The following is a 21,642-nucleotide window of genomic DNA, read 5'->3' on the forward strand; positions in this document are numbered from 1 at the left end:
TTTAATTTTGTGCTATTCTGTTTATTCATAATGTTTTCCATACTGTTCAGAACATATATAAAAAACATTATGCAAGTGCAAAACCACAGTGGAACTGTTTTGCGTCTCTGTGCAATACAAGATTGCTTACTGAATCATTTTAAACGAATCGGTTGAATGAATCAATCACTAACTCATTCATGCAGTAATTTGCTGCCACCTATTGGGCGATTTTAGGTTATATTTAAAGTATCCACCTTATTTTTCTGTAAGAGTGAGTGTGATCATTTGTAAATTTGTAAATCTGCTTCCAGGTGTTTTAAGCTGTACAAAACAGCTCGCTTTGCTGCTTGATATAGCAAACTGGTGTCTTACCATATTATTTTAATGTATTATCTTAATTGTGAACGCAATGATTTGTAGTGCAAATAGTTTTACCATTTACTGCACTTATGTTATTGTTATTCTTCTCATTATTTTTCTATGGTGGGTTATCTTTCGTATTATTTTTCCTTTTTTTCCTTAAAAGTATTTCTAATATCACTATTAAATAACATTCCAGCACAGTAACATTCTCACCAACATATTGTCTAGTTATCGTTATCGACAAAATTCCAGAAAACATTGAGATAAAAATTGTCATTATCGCACACCCCCAGTTTTTGAACGCAGCTTCCCTCTAAAATTTTTTTAATTTGATAATTAATTTGCATTATTATTGTAGGTTAAAGGTCTTTAAAATATAAAATTTTCAATTCTCTAAAATTGTAATGCCCAAGTTATTTTGAATACATTTCAGTACTAATTGTAATATGAGTCATTTATCAGCTATTGGCCATGATATGAAAATAATGATCTGCTTATCAGCATCAGCTAGAATTGAATAAAAATGTCAAAGCTGTTTATTTCCATACTATACAACTACATGATGATCACCAGCTGTTAAATGTTTTAAGAAAAACAGAAGACTATTGTCTTCTTCTCAATAACATCTAAGATTGTGTGCAGTGCTTTACTTATTTGCATAAAATTTGGTCAGTCACAAATATATACAAATGTTTCACAATCCACAGAAGCTTCAAATTGTTTCCAAGCTGCGCAAAAGTCAAATCAGTTTCAGCTCATCGGTCTTCTTCTGAGCTTAACTCGTATTAATCAGACTCCGTTTCTGACATGTCTTCTCAGGCCAGACCCAAAGGCGAAGGACTGACTCCATACCAAGGCAAGAAGAGGTGCTTTGGTGAATACAAGTGCCCTAAGTGCAAGAGGAAGTGGATGAGTGGAAACTCCTGGGCCAACATGGGACAGGAATGCATCAAATGCCATATCAATGTTTATCCTCATAAACAGGTACAGTATCTGTCTTTCAACAGCTCATATAATGTGATACTGTATTGCTAAAATACTACATGCAAGTTTTTCTAATCTGTCAGTTAACCGTGTAAGCACATACAGCGTAATCTTCCAAGAAGTTCTTATGGATGGGGCCCAGCAGGTACCCTTGAAACCTGAGACACAAACTCAAGGCATCCGTCTAACCCAAATACCCCTTGAACTCAAGAAGGGGTCATTTTTCAGGAAGTCACTGAACATTGAATTCGTCTACACTGTAAAATGTGGTAACCTACTATTTGTAGTATACACATTAACATTAATGTTATTATTTTTAAATGACATCCGTGGACTTGCTGGTTAACCTTGTTTTTAAAGAAGCTCGGTTCTAGGCAAGTAAGCATGTGAATGGATCTGTTTTTGCAGCTCTTGGGAGGAAGCATTCACTGCAATTACCTTCCCTACAAGTAGTTTTGCATCCAAATGCATTAGCAGCCGTCGTAGCGAAGGGACCAGCTGTTGAGAAAGCCAACTCTTCCACAGGACAAAGTATTATGGCTAATTCCCTTCTGACAAGCAAATTCTTTAGCTTTTCAGTCTCACCTACTTAACATGTTTCCTGCAGTAAGCGTGCGAGATGTGCAGCGCACTGCAATATATATCAAAAAGTCTTTAAGGGTTTGCAGCTGGCCTTCTTTCCTTGTAACCCAAGCAAACATATGAAAATTTCAGTTTTTATTGTTCTCTCACAATGGAAATCATTCTTCCAAGTGGCGCAGTATGGAAATCGCTCAATACTCCAGATCGTACGGCGTAAAGTTTTTTATATCTCCAGCCGCTCCCGACGGACGATTAAGTGAAAGTATCTCAGTAGTGCCAATGCCACACTGCTGCATAAACCTGAGCCAGAATGTGCTGGAGAGGCAGGCGTCCGGAGATCCCTGCTTTTATCATTCTCATATTTAACGACATGCGCAGGGAACACGGCTGACATCTTTACAGTATGAGAGCAGACATGGAGCAGAGGTATTATATAAAGTCCTCCCAAGCTTCCTGGGTTTTTTCGATTTTGGCAGGAATTCGTTCTGCTTATTAGGAGCATTGGGCTGAAGTTGCCAAATTATTAATTCGCAGAGGTATTAGACATTTCCTCTTATTATCATTCACAAAAGCCTTTGGCTCGCAAGAAAACACTCCCCCGGGTTACAGCACTGTCTCCTCCCAATGGCCCGTCGTAACCTGGTTTTCCGTAATTCACGGAGCGCAACTGAGACGTACAGGAAAGAATAACAAGACTGTAAAACGATCTTCCAAAAGCAATGGGTGGGAAAACAAACAATTGCAGAAGTATTATTTGTGATCAACAGCCAAAAAGATTTGGCTCGTGCACATTCTCAGTGTCTTTTGCGTCGCGTCCAAGACAAAGATTCGCTATAGAGTCTTCCCTCCCTGGTTGTTGTCTTGAGTGATGGAATCCTGTAGGCATCTAAACTTGCTTGGAATCCTCCTGCTAAATTATTGAGGCGAAAAAAAAAAACTAAATGGAGTTTTAATAACAAAACATGTACTGCTGGCAGCGATTACAAACACAACAAGGACGAATTGGCTCTTGATAGCCGTCCTAAACAAATTTCTGACACACCCCTGCGGTTTGTCCGTTGTGGTTTGAGACTTGGACCTATGAGATCCTGATACTTCATCTCCAAAACCATATCTCCAAAGAGTCTAGCCAAACGCTAAAAGAACTCTCCAGTTTCAACCTGACTGATGTTGTGGACAGAAATACACACGTGCTCAAAGTGTGATTCACATGTTCTGCTCTTCTCAGCGTCCTTTAGAGAAACCCGACGGCCTGGACGTTTCCGACCAGAGCAAGGAACACCCGCAGCATCTGTGCGAGAAGTGCAAAGTCCTGGGCTACTACTGCCGCCGCGTGCAATAAGGAGGATCCCGAAGGTCGTCTCCACCCTTCCCCATCGCTTCGCCTACCAAGCGCTCCAAGAAAAAGTGAAAAGTGCCAAAATATTCATGTAAATATGTCTAACGCTAGTAACGGCTTTGTGTATCAGCAGCATGCAACGCATTTATTGTGTATAATGGACAACTGAATATGTTCGGGACAGTATTTCTATCCGTACGGGACGCGGTGGATTACCTCACCATTGCGTCCCCTGATTGTGTGTTTACAGACTCTCCCTTCATTCTCCCTGCCAAGTGAACTATGAGGATGTGCCGAGCACTAAAGGTGTCGCGTTAGTTTGCTCGAACAAGGGCCCAGTGTGCCTTTGCAGAGTTTTTGGGTCAATAGCACATCATATTAACTGTGAATTAACAGAGGGACAATGGACTTTCCATCCCTAGCTTTTGTGTCACATATTTATTTATGTTTGTATATCGTTTCGTAGTGCAATTGAATTAACTAAACTGGGATAATTTCATCTGTGTTTATATCTGGACAGGTTTTGTCTAACCCCACCTCTTGCCATTAGAAACTACTGTAGAATAGAACTTTCTAATGCTTCGGATTAGCACGTCAGGTCGTTGATATCTTTCACGTACGTGTATGAATTGCCAAATGCGAGATATTTTTGTCAAGTTGGTTAAATGCAGCCCTGGAGGCATTTGAATCGAGTTGTTGGCAACTATGCAAAACCATTGCAGCTTATGCAGAGTCATCAGTTCCTTTACATTGTTGTGGTGTGGGTAATCGAAACAAAGCCATGGCTAGCTGATTGTCACCGTCCTTTGAAATGTGATTACGTATGTTGTTGCCAGAGAACTGCTTCAAACGTCTTAGAAACCCGTGTAAGGCTGAGGTGCTTTGGTACAGGGGGCAAAATGTGAGTTTTCAGTGCATGCGCTAGCATTTAAAAACATAACGCCTGTTCTTTGCTGAGATGTTGCCTCAGGATAAAGAGTGTGTTTGAACGACACATCTCAGATGAAATAGCATGCATGTGTCTTACATAAACACTTCTCTAGAAAATGTCATTAATTCATTTCATTATGCAACACTTTTATTTTGTTAAATTCGAAATGAGTCATTCACATCCTTCACTCTTAAAAGTAAAGGTTACAAAAGGTTTCCACAGCAGTGCCATAGAAGAACCTTTTGTGTTTGCAAAAAAACCCGTTTTTAAACAAACCTTTTTTTCATTATAACCTTTATTTTAAAGAGTATTCGATTTGACCCTTGCACTAAAAAAGTTTCAGTAAAGAAATCCTCCGCTGTTTACACAAGCATTCTGATTGTATTTCAGAATGAAATCCTTAATTTTAAACGTCTTTATTGCCTAACCCCATTTATGTATGTTTATGCAATAGCTACAAAAGTATCTGATGAACTACACCCTGTTTAAACTGTGATTTTTATTTTTTTGGGAAGCATTTTCTATCTGAGTGGACAAATATAAGGTTGTAAAGGGAAAAGAAGGACAAAGTAAGTAATGCTGAAGAGTTTTTTGGGTACAGATTTGATTAATCAGAAGACTTTTGGAGAGGGACGTGTTATTGAGAGCATTATGATGGGAGGGTGTTAATATTTGGATGGAAGTAAGTGTGTACAGTTACCTCTTGTTATGGCTCACACAAAGTACTAATAGATCATATTTGAGTGTGACCCAGGATTATTGAACAATAAATGTAGCTTTACGTGTTCCAGTGGGAAGTCATAGACGGATATTGTGAGAATTAAAATCATTGCGTTGTTAATCCAAGATGTACATATGAAGTTAAACGCATTTACATAGTAAATACAATGTGTATAATTGTTTACTTATCTTTGGAGTCCACATATTTTCTGTTGAATTTTAGTTAGTGTTTCATTTATTGGGATAAACTCAGATGAAGATAGGAATTTTGTCTAGTGCCTTAACACAGTTTGCTTATGAAAAGTCAGGATCTTTGATGCTATGATGCTGAGGAAATAAAAGAGGAGAATAGATGTCTGAAATGCAAACCAGCTAATTTTACTTTCGAGTTTCTGATGGGAAATTCAAAGAAATATGAACTGCCAGGAAGTCAATCATTAGATCACTGTTGAATAAAAAAACAAGGCTCTGTAAGTCGCTACTTTGTTCTTTGGACGTCATCATTGTTTCTGAGAGCCTTTATTTCTTGGTAACTGTGTTTTTCTGGTGTTGCTAATGGCTTCGCTGAGGGTACATTCTTACACGCCAAGGTTTACTTCAGGCCTCATTTAGGGTGGAATGAGTTACTCTGCTTTTTGATAAACACCGTAATGAATATGCTGTTCACCCATTGCTGGTAGTCTACACATAACAATTCCCTTGCATCTTTGGGATCAATGACCGAATGCACCACTAGATCAGATCAAGGCCTCGTTATTCAATTTGCTTTGTTGTTGTTGCATTGCACTATATATACATGACTAAAATGAAAAAAGCCCTGAGTTTTGTAAATGTTGATGGCAGATTTACGTAAATGAGCTTCCCCTATTGAATGAAAGACAGAGCTTGTGGTATTGACAGAGTGTACATGCATTTAAAACTATACAAAGTGCTTTTTGCGCATGTGTTTTTGTCTTGAAATACATATACTTGACTTTTATAGCTCACTTTCAGTATAAACTTGTTATTTTCTATTAAAGGTATGTGTATTTTGGAAACAATATAGATAATGAAGATTTTGGAGCAATTTGATATCCAGACAAGATTTTTGTTTGTTTTTACCCTTATAAAGATACTAGTATGTGTTTTGTGTATATATTCGATTACCATCATTATCAAGTTAGCTATTTCAAAATGTTATGATGCAATATTAAAACTTTGTATGTGAAAAAGGGCAAAATGCTGAGATGCAAAAGAGCTGGGAGTTTGTTTTTTTTCCTTTGATGTTTTACAATAATCGTTGGTTATATCCTACAGAAATATTTATGGAAGGATTTTGTTCTTTTTTTAACAATTCAATTCTTTTTTTGTATAAAATATGCAACAGAAGCTACTCTATGAAGAAAATATTGATGACTACATAGAATATTATTCAAAAGTTGGTACATAATTATTATGCCCTTACAAGCCATTTTATTTGTGTTGTGTTATTCTAGATGTTATCGGTATATAGTAACCGTACCTTTTACGAGCATACGTGTGCTTCGACGTTGTATCGAATCTTTGCGTGTCTGCTACACAGCATGAATGTTTTGATTTGCATTTATAGGAAACCTATAACACTCGCTCTAACATCACAAACAGCTGTTTTTACATAACAGAGACTGACTCACACACTGTAAGTCGTAGGTGTTTTCTAGACGCAAAACAGTGGCAAAAAGACGTGACTAACTCCAGTCATTGACCATAACACTGAATTGCACTTACAAAGCTTGTGTTAGTGAATCAGGCCCATACTGTATGAAACTGTGAGCTCTAGTTAGCCGTCTCCAGTTACTGCCAAGTCCAGGAATGATGTCGAAATATTTTTCTTCATATGTAAAAATGGAAAAAAGTGTGTGGGACTGAAGTTTGCATGTGCATGTTTTTTTAAACGATTCAAGATCATCTGTGCAATGTATTCTTATTTAATATTAATACTTGTTTAATTCTTGCCATGGTATCTTTTGTAGTACACACCTCTCTAATTGTTAGTCATTAATAAATGCCTCTATTCACTCCTAGGATTTCCAGTACCATTACTAGATTTACTGAATGTACTGATTTAACCCTCATGTTTGTAATGTCTGTAAAATATTTGTCATCATATTGGAGTGGACCGAGCGACAGAAAGCGCTGATGGGAGGAATGTACTAGAATGTGGGACGAGCTGAAATCTGTCGCTCCGTGTCCATGAAACGGCATTCCGATATGTGCCTTATTTGTTAGTTAGGAAAACTGAAGACTGTGCTTTTAGAAGTTTGTTCGATTAAAACATTGACTAAATGAATCATGACTCTGTTTTCGTTTTTTGCACACAATGATACATAATTCTGTTCCATCTGTGCCAAATATACGTACAGCCTGTTTTTGGATTTCAACATGTTCTTTGGCCCGCGTCTGGGTGTTGGGAAATTGTGTCCATTTTAAATCAGTCACGCTGACGGCAGTATGGACTGATTAATTATTTAGATACGGTCCTTGGGAATGATGCTTGTGTAATTGGAAACCATAGTCCAAAGCCTCGGGGAACAGTTGTCATACTGACATCACATTCATTTACTGTCGAATAGCCCGAAGAGCGTTTCTTTTAGTTCAGCGTTTGCCCGGTCTTCACAACAGTGCAGGTTTGAAGCCACAGATGTGTATTTTTTCACTCGACCTAATTACTTGTAATGATTGTAAACACATGAGCGCTGTATGTGAACGTTAGGACTTGGCGATGACGCTGGCTTTGCTCTTGAAGCCAACTTTAAGTAATTGGTCTACACATTCCAAATCCCTTAAACTTCACTAGAGGGTGGAGGCCCAAATTATATCAAGTTTGTTGCAACAATGCAGACTTAAACAGAGCGGGAATGAGAATGTCTCTATAGCAACAATGCAATCGGAGAAGTCAAACAAACCAGTTGTGAGTTCAGACCCCATATGGTTTCGTTTAGGAAAGAGCACTGTTTTCCACAAGGGTTCATAATTTACTTTCATAAGGCATTACTGTGATAAGCTACACCTACACACCGTCTAAAACGGACTGCTCATTTTCATTTCAGGGTATGTGAATGTCAGCTGGCCGCAGTTATAATGGAACACATCTGACAAACCTGTGTTCCCAGCTGTCTCTGCGACTATTGTACGAACATGTTCGGAAGATTCTCGCTGAAAGTTTAACGTTGGAGGTGGAGAATCTTCATAGCCAAACAGGATGTCATATCCTGCTTTAGGGGGACAGGAAATCTTGTCGCTGGTTGGAGTCTAAAAAAAGGTTTGGGATCATTCTCAGGAAGACTTAAAAAGCATGCCACGCAACCAGATATACTGCTGCAGTTGTACAGTTGTAGCCGGCCCTCATCTGGAAAACAGCCTTGAGTCATTAAAAAAAAAAAAAAAAAATGGGCACAGGATGCAAATATCCTGGAAGAAATTCCATATGTCAAAACCAGTTTCATGTGTAATTTATTTATTTAAAAACCTCCTGGGGTTTCTCTGGCATACTTCTTAGAAGGTAAACATCTCCATATAGCTTTTATCCTAATTTCAAAATAAAAAAAAGAGGCTTCAACAGTATAAATGGCTTTACATCCCATGGCATTTGACCCATAAGCAAGGTTTGCTGTGTAGGGGTAAGTTATCACCCATACTTACTGAGTCATTTGCTTACTTAGTAAGCATAACATAAATGTTAAAAAACAAGTTTTGTTGTGAAAACGTTTGATCAGAGTATAATACATATGCATCCTGGTTACTTGAGTTCTCCACAGTCTGTGACGACAATCTTCTTTACAGTTCCTCCATCATGTAGGCCGTAGGACTCCATTAAAGAGACCGTCCCCATACCCTCTTTGACCTGCCCGAATACAACATGCTTGCCATCAAGCCTAAAAAAAGAAAAAAAAAAGAAAAATTAATACACTTGGGATAGGTAATGATTTAACCTAAATATCCTTTCCATCATCCTACCATTCTGTTTTTGCAGTGCAGATGAAGAACTGGGATCCATTTGTGTTTGGCCCAGAGTTTGCCATAGACAGAACACCTACAAGAGAGAAAGACAGACCACCTCCTGAGTTACTGCATGCTTTTATAGGCAAATTTGTCACTTTGAATAATTTAATGATATAGAGATTCAGGGGGAAAAATCTAACCATCAACAGTTCCACAATAACAACCAGAGAATGAAAAAAATCTGAGTTTGAAAAGCAGCAGGGGGTACTGGATGAAAGACAACATCTGGGTTGGGTAAGTTACGGCTCTCTACTACAATTACATCCAGCCATGTATTACACAACCCAACACTATTTGCCCATATTAATCTGTCAAGAGGGTTCGCTGGTGTAGGATCCCCCTGGCACCAAAAATGCACTAGGATATGCTGCCTTTGACTTGCTTGGAAAGTAGGTCATTTGTTTGAAGATTACAAAAGTGGCTTCTGCAGCTGAGGGAGCCTTACTACCACCTTGTGGCTGTAAATAGATGCACATGCAGTTTTTGAACATTTTCACAGGCTTGTAATGATGAAATTGAGCTAAATCAGATCCCAGAGGAACTGAGTACATACCATGTCTAGTCACATGCAGAAAGGTACTATGGATTTCCACAGAATTGGATTTTCCAACATTCACTAAGTTTCCATTGCATTATTACATTTTTGGGGATAAATTATGTTGTCACTGTCAGCTCCCAATTTGACTATAGAACCATCAAATCAACTCGATTACTAACTAACTTTACGAACAGATTTTTAACAGTTACATGTAGCCCTCTATTTTTGTGAAAGTTCATGGTAAGTATGGTACAGTAACAGTAACAGTAACAGTAGTAACATCACCTGGTCCAGTGTGTTTCAGCTTGAAATTCTCATCGTTAAATTTCTTTCCATAAATAGACTTTCCACCGGTGCCATTATGATGAGTGAAATCTCCACCCTGTCAGCAAAACATTAATCATTAGTTCATCATTAGACCAAAACATATAACTCATAACCAATAAACACTGAAGAGATGACATTTTATGTAATAAATAATGCACAATGAAGAGTAGCGCTAATAGTTTACCTGACACATGAACTCAGGGATGATTCTGTGGAATACTGAGCCCTTATATCCAAAGCCATGCTCTCCTGTACAAAGGGCCCTGAAATTTGCTGAAAGACAAGAATTATGAAAACTGAACTGTGTAAAACTATAAAATTTACTTAGTTTTTTTTTTTTAAAGGATGTACTGTACATTATACTGTATATATGAGCCTGAACCACAAAACCAGTTTTAAGTAGCATGGGTATATATGAAGCACTGGCCAACAATGTATTGTATGGGTCAAAATTATTGATTTTTCTTTTATGCCAAAAATCATTAGGATGTTAAGTAAAGATCATGTTCCATGAAGATATTCTGTAAATTTTCTACCGTAGATATATTAAAACTTTTTTTTATTTTATTAATAATATGCATTGCTAAGAACTTTTTTTTTTATTTTAAAGGCAATTTTCTCAATATTTAGATTTTTTTTGCACCCTCAGATTCCAGATGTTCCAGTTGTATCTTGGCCAAATAGTGTCCTATCATAACAGACCATACACCAACAGAAAGCTTATTTATTCAGCTTTTAGACGAATTAAAAAAAGACCCTTATGACTGGTTTTGTGGTCCAAAATTCATCATACATTGTATATTTTTATTGTAGGTTTTCATTTGTTTGTCATTTTTGCTAGGCCATATAAATATTATATTTTTTATTATATATGATTTTTTTTTTATGAAACCTATGTTTGCTTACCAACTGTTTTGGGTACAACGTCAGCGTAAAGCTGCAAATAAAATATGAAAAAAAAAATGTTAATAGAGTATTACTACATTACAATTATCGTTATTAATAATAAATATTATTTATTTAAAAAGTGCTATAATTACGACAGAAACTACTGGTGAAAACATGCATTATTCAAGTTATTTTCAGTCACATTGGCACTTTTCATTGTAACGGTTTCTGATTCATACATTTGTTACATTATAAATAACTTTGGCATTCAGCTTTGATAACTCATTACTTGCCTCAATAATAATTCTTCCAATGAACTCGTCGTCAGCTGCGATATCCATAAAGACAACAGGGCTCTTCACCGGTCCTGAAACTAGTCTGTTCGCAGCGACTGCGACAGAGCAATATTTCAAACGATTTTTCATCTGTAACATTCTTGCAGTAGTGTTGAAAACCCATCAACAAATACATATAAGAATCGGCGCTCAAGGTTATAACTGGCGTACACTACCACACATACACAACACGTGACATGTTCTTCTATGGTCAATGCAAGGAGAGCCATCAGGGGGTGGAGTTAACAGCGACACCCTGTGGTATGATAAGTCGAAATAATAATATGTCAATATGTCCTTTGGTCCTATCAAATTGAGCTCTCTGAACGAAAGTGGAAATATTAGGTGGTCATCCTGATTTGCTTTCCCTTCAGCCTAGTCAAGCATGAACTTCTGCACAGAGACTGTTTTTCCAATGCCAGTGACTCCTTTAGTGAGCACAGTTCTGATGGTTAGTCTTGTCCAGGTAACAGTTTAAAGATACCATTCAGGTCAACTGGTCTGTCCGCTGTCATTTCTCTCCTACATGTTGTTTCAATTCATCTGATCTCATGTTCATTACTGAGTTCTCCATTTCTACCTGCTGTGATGTAGAGCTCAGTCTAGATCTCACTAAGAGGCTTTGGATTTCCATGTGTTGATACTTCACCTCTCAGACATCGAAACAGCTTGTTTTGACCTGAAGACCTCCATAGCTTTGATTTCTCCACATGCTTGCATGAAAAACAATCCATCTGAAAGTCTATGAAGGTTTTGAGTGATTCAGCTATTTAGCTATATAAAAATTTGCCTCGACAGTCACCGACAAGTCACAACAAGTCAAAAATAAAATAAACATGCTCATATATTAGTCTTTTGCCCAGAGTCCATCTCAGAATGTGAAGCTTGTAAATAGAGAAGACGATTCTGCCATGAGACGAATAGGAGGTTAGGCATCTCACAGTAACTTATTTCACTTTCAATGACATTTCCTGTGTAAAATGACTATCCCAGTTGCAACAAACTGATAGTACACCTAAATATAAAATTGTCATTATTTATTAATCCTCATGTGTCCGACTTATGGGAAACACCACAATTTTTTTTGTTCTAGTCTTTTTTGTCACTTTAAAAGATTTATCATATCAGGCTATACAGCCTGAACAATTAATATGCTCATACATTGTACATCATAACTGACACATAGCATCTAAAAATTGTAAATTTGTAACATAAACATACACTTGTAAACAACATATCTGCACATTCTTTTAAAAATATATATATGTTTTTCCTCTATATTTCTGCTTCAGTATATATTGTATTATTTAGTTTTCTGTTTTTCTTATATTAGAGTTATATAATTTCATCTCTACTGTGTAGTATGTCTGCACTATGTCTTTACGTTCTTCTGCACTGGAAGCTCTTGTCAAATAAACATGGCTTGACATGAACTTTTTGCTCACCAGCCACTGTGGCTAGTGGTTTTCAAAACTTACTAGCCACTCAGCATTTTCACTGGCCACAATTCTGTTGTTGGGAAATTACATTTTATACAACTAAAGTCTACTAAAATGTATTTGAATCGATTTTCAGGTCTTTTTTTTTTTTTTTTTACATTTAACCATGTTAAATGTGTCATCTTTCATTTCAAATTTTTATTTTATTAATAATTTCACTTAATTTAACAAAACCGATTTTTCCACTGCAGAAAAAGCAGAAGCAGCTGAAGTGGCATTTAGATGCATTCACGTTTAATGAAGCTAAAATGTAGCATGAAAGCATTTCTACATTGTAAAATTGTAGCCTATGTTATGAGCTTTGTGTTTAAAATCTGTTTTTTATATAAAAATATGAAGGAAAAAATTCTAAGATAAGCTACTTTTAAATATGAAAGTAAACTGCCAATAGGTGAATCAGTAATTGAGTCATGCCTTCAAACGATTCATTCAGATAGCTTATTTATTCAAGAATGAAGCAAGTGTCTGTCTTTATGAATGGACCACTGAATTATTGACTCAAATGATTCATTCAGAAACGCAGAATCATTCAGTAAGGATAAGGGAACACTGCTCTGTGTTGCTCAGAGATGCGTGGCTGTTCTGTTGTGGTCTTTGTTCGTTAACAAAATAGAGCAAAAACAGTAAACACTGACAATATTGTACTGAAATGTATATTAACTCGTTTGAACTCTTGTAAAAATCAATGTCAAATTTACAATCATGGTTTTCAGGGAAAACTGCACTTCCTTTGTCGTGTCATGTTGCTAAACTAGGCTATATGTTATAAATCTTCTGTTTGCAGTTGTGTTCATTTGTGTTGATTTCTCCATGAGATTGTCTTACAGACAAGCTGCGCTATTCTCAACTGGCGTGACCTTGTTACTCATATTATCCATTTTCAATTTTATGACTGCTGTAAATTTATCTGCCACAAGGTGGCACTGTTTTTTGGGATTTCCTCGCAAAATGAGCACAATCTATGGGTATTCTATAGCATACAATCTACTTATCTTTTCTGTGGTTTCGCTGCAGTTTTAAATTTATGTTCTTTAACTGTATAACAAGAACATTAATTCAACATACGTCCAAAGAGGATCACGTTTTCAAATATTATCAAATATTCAATATTAGATATTCACTATCAATCCAAAACATCTTGGTATATATACAATCATAAAGTACTTAAGTACATAAAGTGCTTGCTTTTCTGAAAAGAAGAAAGACGCCAGACTCAACGCTGCAAACAAGCGATTAAGCGATGCAGGTGCTGCCATGAGTAACGTTACAGAAAGCGATGTGCCGCGATACAGTTTGATACCGCGACCGAAAGTGAATGCACAGCAGATCACGGATTCGGATAAGATAGAAGAAGGCCAAACGTTCCTGTCTGGTAAGTGAGAAACTGGAAACAATAACAACAACAACAACAACAACAACAGCAGCAGCAGTATTAGTGGTAGCAGCAAAATTTAGGCCTTCAGGATAAGCCAGGATTAGGTCATGCCTCAATTAGGACATTTAAGTATATTTTATAAATTTGCCTTAGAAAAAAAACGTTACTGGTGGGCATCTTTATACTAAACAATGGCACTGACATATTTTAAGATATGCCAGTGCAAATTTCGTTTAGTTAAAAACAGCCTACACATGCTTTTTTATGTTTCATTCCTTATTCCCTAACTGGGGGATAGCCTAGCAAATAATAATAGAATATGTATGATGGAAATGAATGAGGTTAAAATAACACAACAACAATAACAAAACAGTTTAAAATAATATGATACAAATGATTAATATTAAATGTATAATAAAAGAACAAATATACAATAAAGGATTTATCAATAATGTAATATAAAATAACTAATAATAATAATATTTGCTAAATACGTTATAAACAGTGCGGCATATATTTCTCAAACTGAAAAAAGATTTAATTTCTTCCTTCATATAGAAAAATATATTTAAAAATGTATTTCATTGTCATATACATACATTTTCAGTCTTATAGTAGAATGAAGAGCTAAATACAAATGAAGAGTTTATTTGAAAAAACAGATAACTCAGTCATTAATTTTAATAAATCATGTTTTTTAATGTGTTATCATGTTTTTGTGTTTTATTGTTTTAGTTAGCTGTATTTTCCAACTGCAGTTTTGATTGATATTACTTGGAATGCAGAATAAAAAAAAAAAAAATGCAAATTAACTCCTCAAATGTAGATTAAAATAATTTATAATTTAATAATTTTCATTATTTTTAATTGACTGTAATAGTGTATTTTTGTATATGTTCCTTATTTTTATTCAAATGTGTATGTTTACACCAAAGTGCAAATTTGATTCTGTGCTTACTTGATCTAATGTATATATATATTTTTAAATGTCTTCTTTATGGTTTTCAGTTTTAAGATAATTAAAGCAACAGTTTATAAAAAACAAAAGAATGTTAGAGTATATCATAACATGAAACTAACTAATTATAATATTATACAATATAAATGAACACAATATAATAATAAAAAAAATCCCACAATAGAATATGTCTGTATATAGAAAATAAAAATAAATGTTAGCAATAATAAACAATAAACTGCCTACTGGCCAACAACTCAGAGACTTGGTAGTCTTCGCATCGCAGCTTCTCTTATCACAGAGCTTAGTGAAGCACCTCAGTGGGTGATGGATTGGCCTCTGTAGTCAACTTCTCGTGGGATTGCTGTCTTAGTTGGTGGTGGATAGAGTTGTGCGGTGAGTGCTGTACCATCACACCATATCAATGGGAATGGCCAGTGCGTCAGGTGGTGTGACTCTCTCACTCGCCCAACTCTCACCTGAAGCACTCTTACCATAGCGAGACGCTGCTTTAGATTCTGGCACTGACAGTGACAGACCAATAGTGAGGCATCGCTCAGTGGGTGACGGATGGTGTCAAAGACAGCTTCTCACGAGATTATTGACTACAAAAATAATACGAATATATTTGCAAATAAGCAACAAAGTGATGCGACGACTACCAGTCAAGGTACAGAAGATGATCCATCCTTGATAAAATTGAATACTACAGAACAATAAATAAATAATGAAGAAATATATATAATGTATGTATATGTATGTGTGTGTAAATAAATGTAAATGATGAATGAATACATTTGACAATTTTCAAATAACAAAAAAAAGCAATATGCAAAAAAAGGTTAATGTTAAAATCCTGGCAATATTTTACATTGAACCATCAGAAAATAAACTTTCTTAAAGCACACGTCTCACTCTCAGTAGTTTATTTAATTTGTCTATGAATAGTGTCCAATGCTAGACATCACAAGATACACATCTGAATATTATGAAATATATGCAGCTACAGCTTTTTTCTGGCCAAAAAATATCATTTAAATATTTGCTTAATATGTTATAAACTGTGAGGCATATATTTTTCAAACTGAAAATTAGGGCTGCACGATATATCGAATAATTATCGTTATCGCTATAACAGTATACGCGATATTGGTATCGCAGAGAGTTGCGATAAATGACATTTAATTGTTTTCATATCTTTACAAAACTTTTCACAGACTGTGAAAAGCTGTGAGCTGATGCAGTAAAAGGCCGCTGTTCTCTCCAACATTACAACCATTTAAACTTATATTTTATAATATTACCTTTAATGAAGATGTGAGATATTAGCCGTCAATCACTCCCTGTCACGGACACTGCGCTCCGCTCAACTAGAAACCGGCCGTTTTTTTTTGTTTTTTTCTCAACTAATCTCTGTTCCGGATCTGAACAAACTGCATTGCAATTAGGAGTGTGTGATATGACGATTTTTTTATTGCCAAAAAAATTTGCCATTTTTACTGTGGACATTGAAAATTCTTGATTGCCACTTTGAAAAGATTTCTAGACATTTTAAGCATATTTTCCCACTCCCTTTAATGCATTTGTCCTGTTTTGATTCATATTCCTGTGAAATGATTTATCTTTGTTTTGGACCTTCAGCCTACTGATCCCTATTGAAGTCCACTATATGGAGAAAAATCCTGGAATGGTTTCCTCTAAAATCTAAATTTCTTTTAGACTGACGAAAGAAACACATGAACATTTTGGATGACATGGGGGTGAGTAAATTATCAGGAAGTTTCTCCCTTTCCCTGCTTTCCTGCTTTAAAAGACTGTGACTAAATTTCAAAACAGCATCAATATTACAATTTCTGCCATATCTTAAAACTGTACTACTGTTGAACAAGTGTCTTCTGACCACCCACAAGCTTGTGTTCAGTAAGTGAGAAAAAATGGTTCCAAAAATTATGAAAGTGTAAAAATATAAAAATGACTAATAATAATAGATAAGACATTATACTTAAACTCTATTTTTCTGTAGCAGTCAACTAAATACAGAAAACTAATACATAAATGTGATTGTTGTCATTTGTGACCATGGACCACAAAACCAGTCTTAAGGGCCAATTTTTTGAAATCGAGATTTAGACATTATGTGAAAGCTAAATAAATAAGCTTTCTGATGTATGGTTTGTTAGGATAGGGGAAAATATTTGGCCAAGATGCAACTATTTGAAAATCTTCAATTGAGGCTGCAAAAAAATCTAAATATTGAGAAAATCTCCTTTAAAGTTGTCCAAATGAAGTTCTTAGCAATGCATATTACTAATCAAAAATTAGTTTTTTTTTTTTTTAGTGAGTCAAATTCAAAAGATTTGAGTAAAACTGCACTATATGTGCTCCCTTGCGAAAGCCTTTTTTTACTCATAGGAAACATTTGCCTCCAAGTGGTTACAAACCATTTCTGCTTTGTTCCTTGTGGTTGTTTTCTTGTAGTAACGGTAAAGCCTGCGGTTTCCACAGCAGATTCTCCCAGCTATGCATGCGCACCAAATGAAAGATCAGAAACGCTGTAAGGTCGTTTCATCTGAATACATATTTATTAGATAAATATTAGGATGTCACAGCATCTAACTACATACAGTTTTGCAAGACTAAAAATCACAATTAGTTTTTTGTTGTTGTTTTTTTTCTTCTGACCAGTTTAGAATATGAAATGATTGTACAACAGAATGTACAAGCAAAGACAACTGCAACGTTTGGTGCCAATCACCTCAGATTGTACCTCATGTTTGTTTTTTCATTTTTCCTGATCGTGATATCAAAATTGTACAAACTCTGGATTTTGGTTACAATCTTTTGGAACCGCTCCTGGCCCCGTGTCCCTATTGTCCAAATTATTTCCCCAGGATTTTCTTCATTATCTTCTGTAGCACCGATTAAGTACACAAGAAATGGAGCAATACACGTAAGCTAAATATTACACAAATGTAAAACAAATGTGTCTCTTTTTATCCCCTCCCCAAATTCCTCAGTCATGTGGGATGAGTATTTTACAAAAGTGAACAAATGCTTAGAGGTTCCACAGACGCTAACAAACACAGATTCATTTGACCCAATTTAGATTCTGATGGGAGGATGCAAGCTTTACAAATTCTAAATACACAATGCACATTCCCCTGGGGAAAATGAATACATTTCTGTTAACGTGTCTCTATTTATCATTTACATATGTACATGCATCCCTAATGTGCCCCTTTTTCCTTCCACCCTCACCTGAACATGCCGTCTATTTCAAACCTTTCTCTGTTCCTGCCTCGGCAACCACTGCCTCTTCAACGACTGTACATCGATAGTATGACAGCTCAGAGCCGACAACTTTAGGAGTCTTTAAGTTCAGTTTACGCCTATTTGTGTCTACAAAGTGGGAACGAATACGTGGCAGTGCATCTTTGTAAAAGGATATACAAGTGAACTACAGACAAACGCTATAGAACTTGAACCCATGTTTTCCTGTTGGAGTTCCAAGTATTTCAATTGTCAACGACAAACATCATTTTTGTACATAATTCTACACCAAGAAGAACGGAAAAAAAACAAACTCAAAACTAATATTGCAATTCATAAAAAAATAACTTAAAATGGAAACATGTTTCAAACGGTGATGTTTCATCCAACAAAACGCATCCCAAACAGTATTCAATTGTACAGATGTCAGCCTTCCTCAATATCAAGATCATGGAAATGTCGTTACAAATATCATAAATACTGACAATTATTCAAGCGGGTCATTTGGATTCAAAAACAAACAAAAATCTTTAAGAAAATCCGTCTTGTACACATGGACGTTGATAACCTTCACTGAGCTGCTGATATAAAACAAATTTTTTACTGAAATGTAGAGTTTCTGTAGGATTGAATGGGTATTGAGATAATATATAACTTAATTATATAATTCAAAAGTAAAAATCTATAAATATAGAACAGATTCTAAACGATTTCTTCATTGTTTGCTGTGTAACCACTATGATGTAAACAAAATGCTACACATTTGATCAATTTAAAAATGGGCTTGTCAAAATAGGTTTGGGCCACCTTTTCAAATCAGGGTGCATAACTTTGGTAATCCATGGACATCTTGTGATAAATGTACAGATTTTTGTACAATTGTAACACCAGAAAAAAAGAAATAATTAGCATTATATGAACAATATATTGTGCATTATAAAATAAAACTTTAACACGACTGATTGAACAAAACAGTATCACTAAAATAAGGGGCGACTGGCAACAGTGAATGTTTCAACATTGTACGCAGTTTGTCAGAAGAGGGGTACAAACATCAAGGGCCTAAGACGACCAAGCCTCATGCAAAGAGAAGACAGATGACACAAGACTGACTTCCCTTTGAAATGTGAATTGCTTTCTTCTTGCTCTGTGACCGCCAGTGTGGAGAATCCACAGGAGGAACGGTCTGTCGGAAGATGCACAATATTACGGGTACAGTGCTGAAATGTTTGCGTTTTCGTCTGGAGAAGGAAAAGAATGCATGCCGTGATGCCCTCTAGCATTTGTTTAGAACATGATGCACATGTCTGGAGGTGCTGGACATATGAATCACATTACAAAATGAGGTGCGACGCTGCGGTGTACTACAGCAGAACACGTTCTCGTTTGGAGGACTTTCGCTAAAACTCCCATCATTAGTCTCTGGGATGGAAGGGTTAGATCATTCTGGTGATTCCGAGATGAGCTTTTTTCCCTTTTGTTGTCTCCTTTACAGGCTTCCAGGTGCAGTTTGACGCATTCTCTTGTGCTTTTTCGAGGGAGATGGATAGACAAACAGTGTGGACATCCGGCAGACGAGGACTTGGGAAGCCATGGTGGTAGAGCTTGGAAGAACAAACCTTCAAGAGATTGCGGACACACAGAGGCCGGTACAGGAAGAAATATATATATATATTTATTTATTTATATATATATATATATATATATATATTTTTTCTATTCAGGTCTTCTTTTCACAAAAGGAAAAAAATCTGAATTAAAAATGCTACAATACTTTCCTAGTGAGCACACACACAGTTTTGTGTGACGTATTCATATGAACTGATTATAGCTGCACATGTATTTCCATTAGTATTGAAAGATATCACTTTAGTGCCAACCAACATGGCTGCCATATATGTGTGGAAAAGGTTGCTTGTAAAAGAGTGAGATATTTACACGAGGAAGAGGCAAAAAGGATGGCTGTTTCCTGTTTGCAAAGTACAGAGTCAGTCTTCAGGTGCCTCTCGATTCCTGACAGCCAAACAAATTAGGGCCTCTCCAAAAGGCCGACTGAAGGAAGTCAGTTGTTCTCAAAAAGGGAAAGCAGATCGTCATTGCTGCTGCTCGGGAGGTCAGGAGGGTCTAAGTACGACAGCAACTCGTCTGGGTTCGCCAGTTCTGGCAGAAGCTGTGGAGAGCGACAGAAAGGCACGTTTATATGTTACAATCTTGCAAATGTATTAAAAATACTGGGAATATTACAAATACTGGGTTCAATACATGTTAAGTTCAGTCGTCAACATTGTGTGGCTTAATATTAAAACAAAACAACTTTCGACTCAAACCCTTGTAAAAAAGTTTACAACGAGGCTCTGACAACAGAAGTAAATGAGGCCAATTTTTAGAGGATTTAAAAGAATGTGAAAGGCAGGTAAATTAGATTGATCAAAAGTAATATTAGAGCCCGTTCACACCAAACAGCACATGTTCATTCGCCACTTTAAAATATTGAGCTCGTTATATCAGGATTGATTCTGGTTGAAAGTCAATGTTTTTATTGTTCATCAGCTGAAAAAAAAATCTTTCTGAAAATGCTTCCAACGATATTATTTCTCTGTGCCTTTGTTGTTACAGCTGTGAATTTTTAGAATTATATCATTATCTTTATAGATATCGTCCTTGGTGTAAACAGGCCTTTATTTGAGTGTTATTTGTTGTTTGAGTATTATTTGTGACGCTGGACCACAAAAGCAGTCTTAAGTAGCACGGTATATTTGTAGCAATAGCCAAAAATACATTGTATGGGTCAAAATTATTGATTTTTCTTTTATGCCAAAAATAATTAGGATAGGTAAAGATCATGTTCCATTAAGATATTTTGTAAATTTCCTACCCTAAATATATTAAAACTTAATTTTTGATTAGTAATATGCATTGTTAAGAACTTCATTTGGACAATTTTAAAGGTGATTTTCTCAATATTTCGATTTTTTTGCACCCTCAGATTCCAGATTTTCAAAAAGTTGTATTTCAACCAAATATTGTCCTATACTAACAAACCATACATCAATGGAAAGCTTAATTATTCAGCATTCAAGTATTGTATAAATCTCAATTTATAAAAATTGACCCTTATGACTGGTTTTGTGGCCCAGGGTCACATTTGAGCTGCAAAGTTGTTTAAATAATCATTTAGGGGTTTATTGCAATAATCTTTCAGAGTTTATGGCATTGTCAAGACATTGTTGTATTAGGGATGTAACGATATCAAAATCTCAAGATACAAAAATATTGTGTATGACGATACAGCATTTATTGCAATATAAAAAAAAATTAAGAGCTCCAACTCATGTTCTTAACTAAGAAAACTTAAGTCAGAAAAAAGTCAGTGAATTGACTTGTACCTGAACTTTAAAGGGAACTCAACCCTCTTTTTATTTTTGATATACCGTCACAGTCTAAAACTCACTGGTGTTTTAGGAAGCCAAACAAATTAGAATATTATATGTAAACTTCTTATTCTAACTTAGTTTTTAGAGTTGTGTTTTG

The 21,642-nt window shown here is 35.8% G+C and overlaps 3 protein-coding genes across 3 annotated transcripts in view; 1 reads left to right on the forward strand and 2 right to left on the reverse strand.

Moving 5' to 3' along the window:
* The window catches only part of zcchc24 (zinc finger, CCHC domain containing 24), a 48,238-nt gene extending 41,029 nt beyond the window's left edge, over positions 1–7,209 (forward strand). The window contains exons 3-4 of the mRNA XM_073834984.1: positions 1,165–1,329; positions 3,140–7,209. Coding sequence (XP_073691085.1) covers positions 1,165–1,329; positions 3,140–3,253 — 279 coding nt within the window. The 3' untranslated portion in view covers positions 3,254–7,209. The remainder of the gene's footprint in view (positions 1–1,164; positions 1,330–3,139) is intronic.
* Positions 7,210–8,355: 1,146 nt separating this feature from the next.
* On the reverse strand, positions 8,356–11,193 carry ppifa (peptidylprolyl isomerase Fa). The gene is made up of 6 exons (XM_073834985.1): positions 10,968–11,193; positions 10,693–10,723; positions 9,971–10,059; positions 9,745–9,841; positions 8,877–8,952; positions 8,356–8,794 (listed from the first exon to the last, which is right to left on the reverse strand). The coding sequence occupies exons 1-6, from the start codon at positions 11,106–11,108 to the stop codon at positions 8,659–8,661; spliced, it is 570 nt and encodes a 189-aa protein (XP_073691086.1). The 5' UTR covers positions 11,109–11,193; the 3' UTR covers positions 8,356–8,658.
* Positions 11,194–15,252: 4,059 nt separating this feature from the next.
* The window catches only part of zmiz1a (zinc finger, MIZ-type containing 1a), a 77,598-nt gene continuing 71,208 nt past the window's right edge, over positions 15,253–21,642 (reverse strand). Inside the window, exon 7 of the mRNA XM_073834624.1 lies at positions 15,253–15,365. Coding sequence (XP_073690725.1) covers positions 15,253–15,365 — 113 coding nt within the window. The remainder of the gene's footprint in view (positions 15,366–21,642) is intronic.

Source organism: Garra rufa, chromosome 2 (assembly GCF_049309525.1).
Source record: "Garra rufa chromosome 2, GarRuf1.0, whole genome shotgun sequence".
NCBI lineage: Eukaryota > Metazoa > Chordata > Actinopteri > Cypriniformes > Cyprinidae > Garra > Garra rufa.

Excerpts from the sequence above, each read along its gene's own strand:
- ppifa (XM_073834985.1), bottom strand. The coding sequence starts at position 11,108 with ATGTTACAGATGAAAAATCGTTTGAAATATTGCTCTGTCGCAGTCGCT. Across the intron at positions 10,724-10,967 it reads TTGGAAGAATTATTATTGAG|CTTTACGCTGACGTTGTACC; the intron begins GCAAGTAATGAG and ends TTTTATTTGCAG. Across the intron at positions 10,060-10,692 it reads CGTTGTACCCAAAACAGTTG|CAAATTTCAGGGCCCTTTGT; the intron begins GTAAGCAAACAT and ends CTTGTCTTTCAG.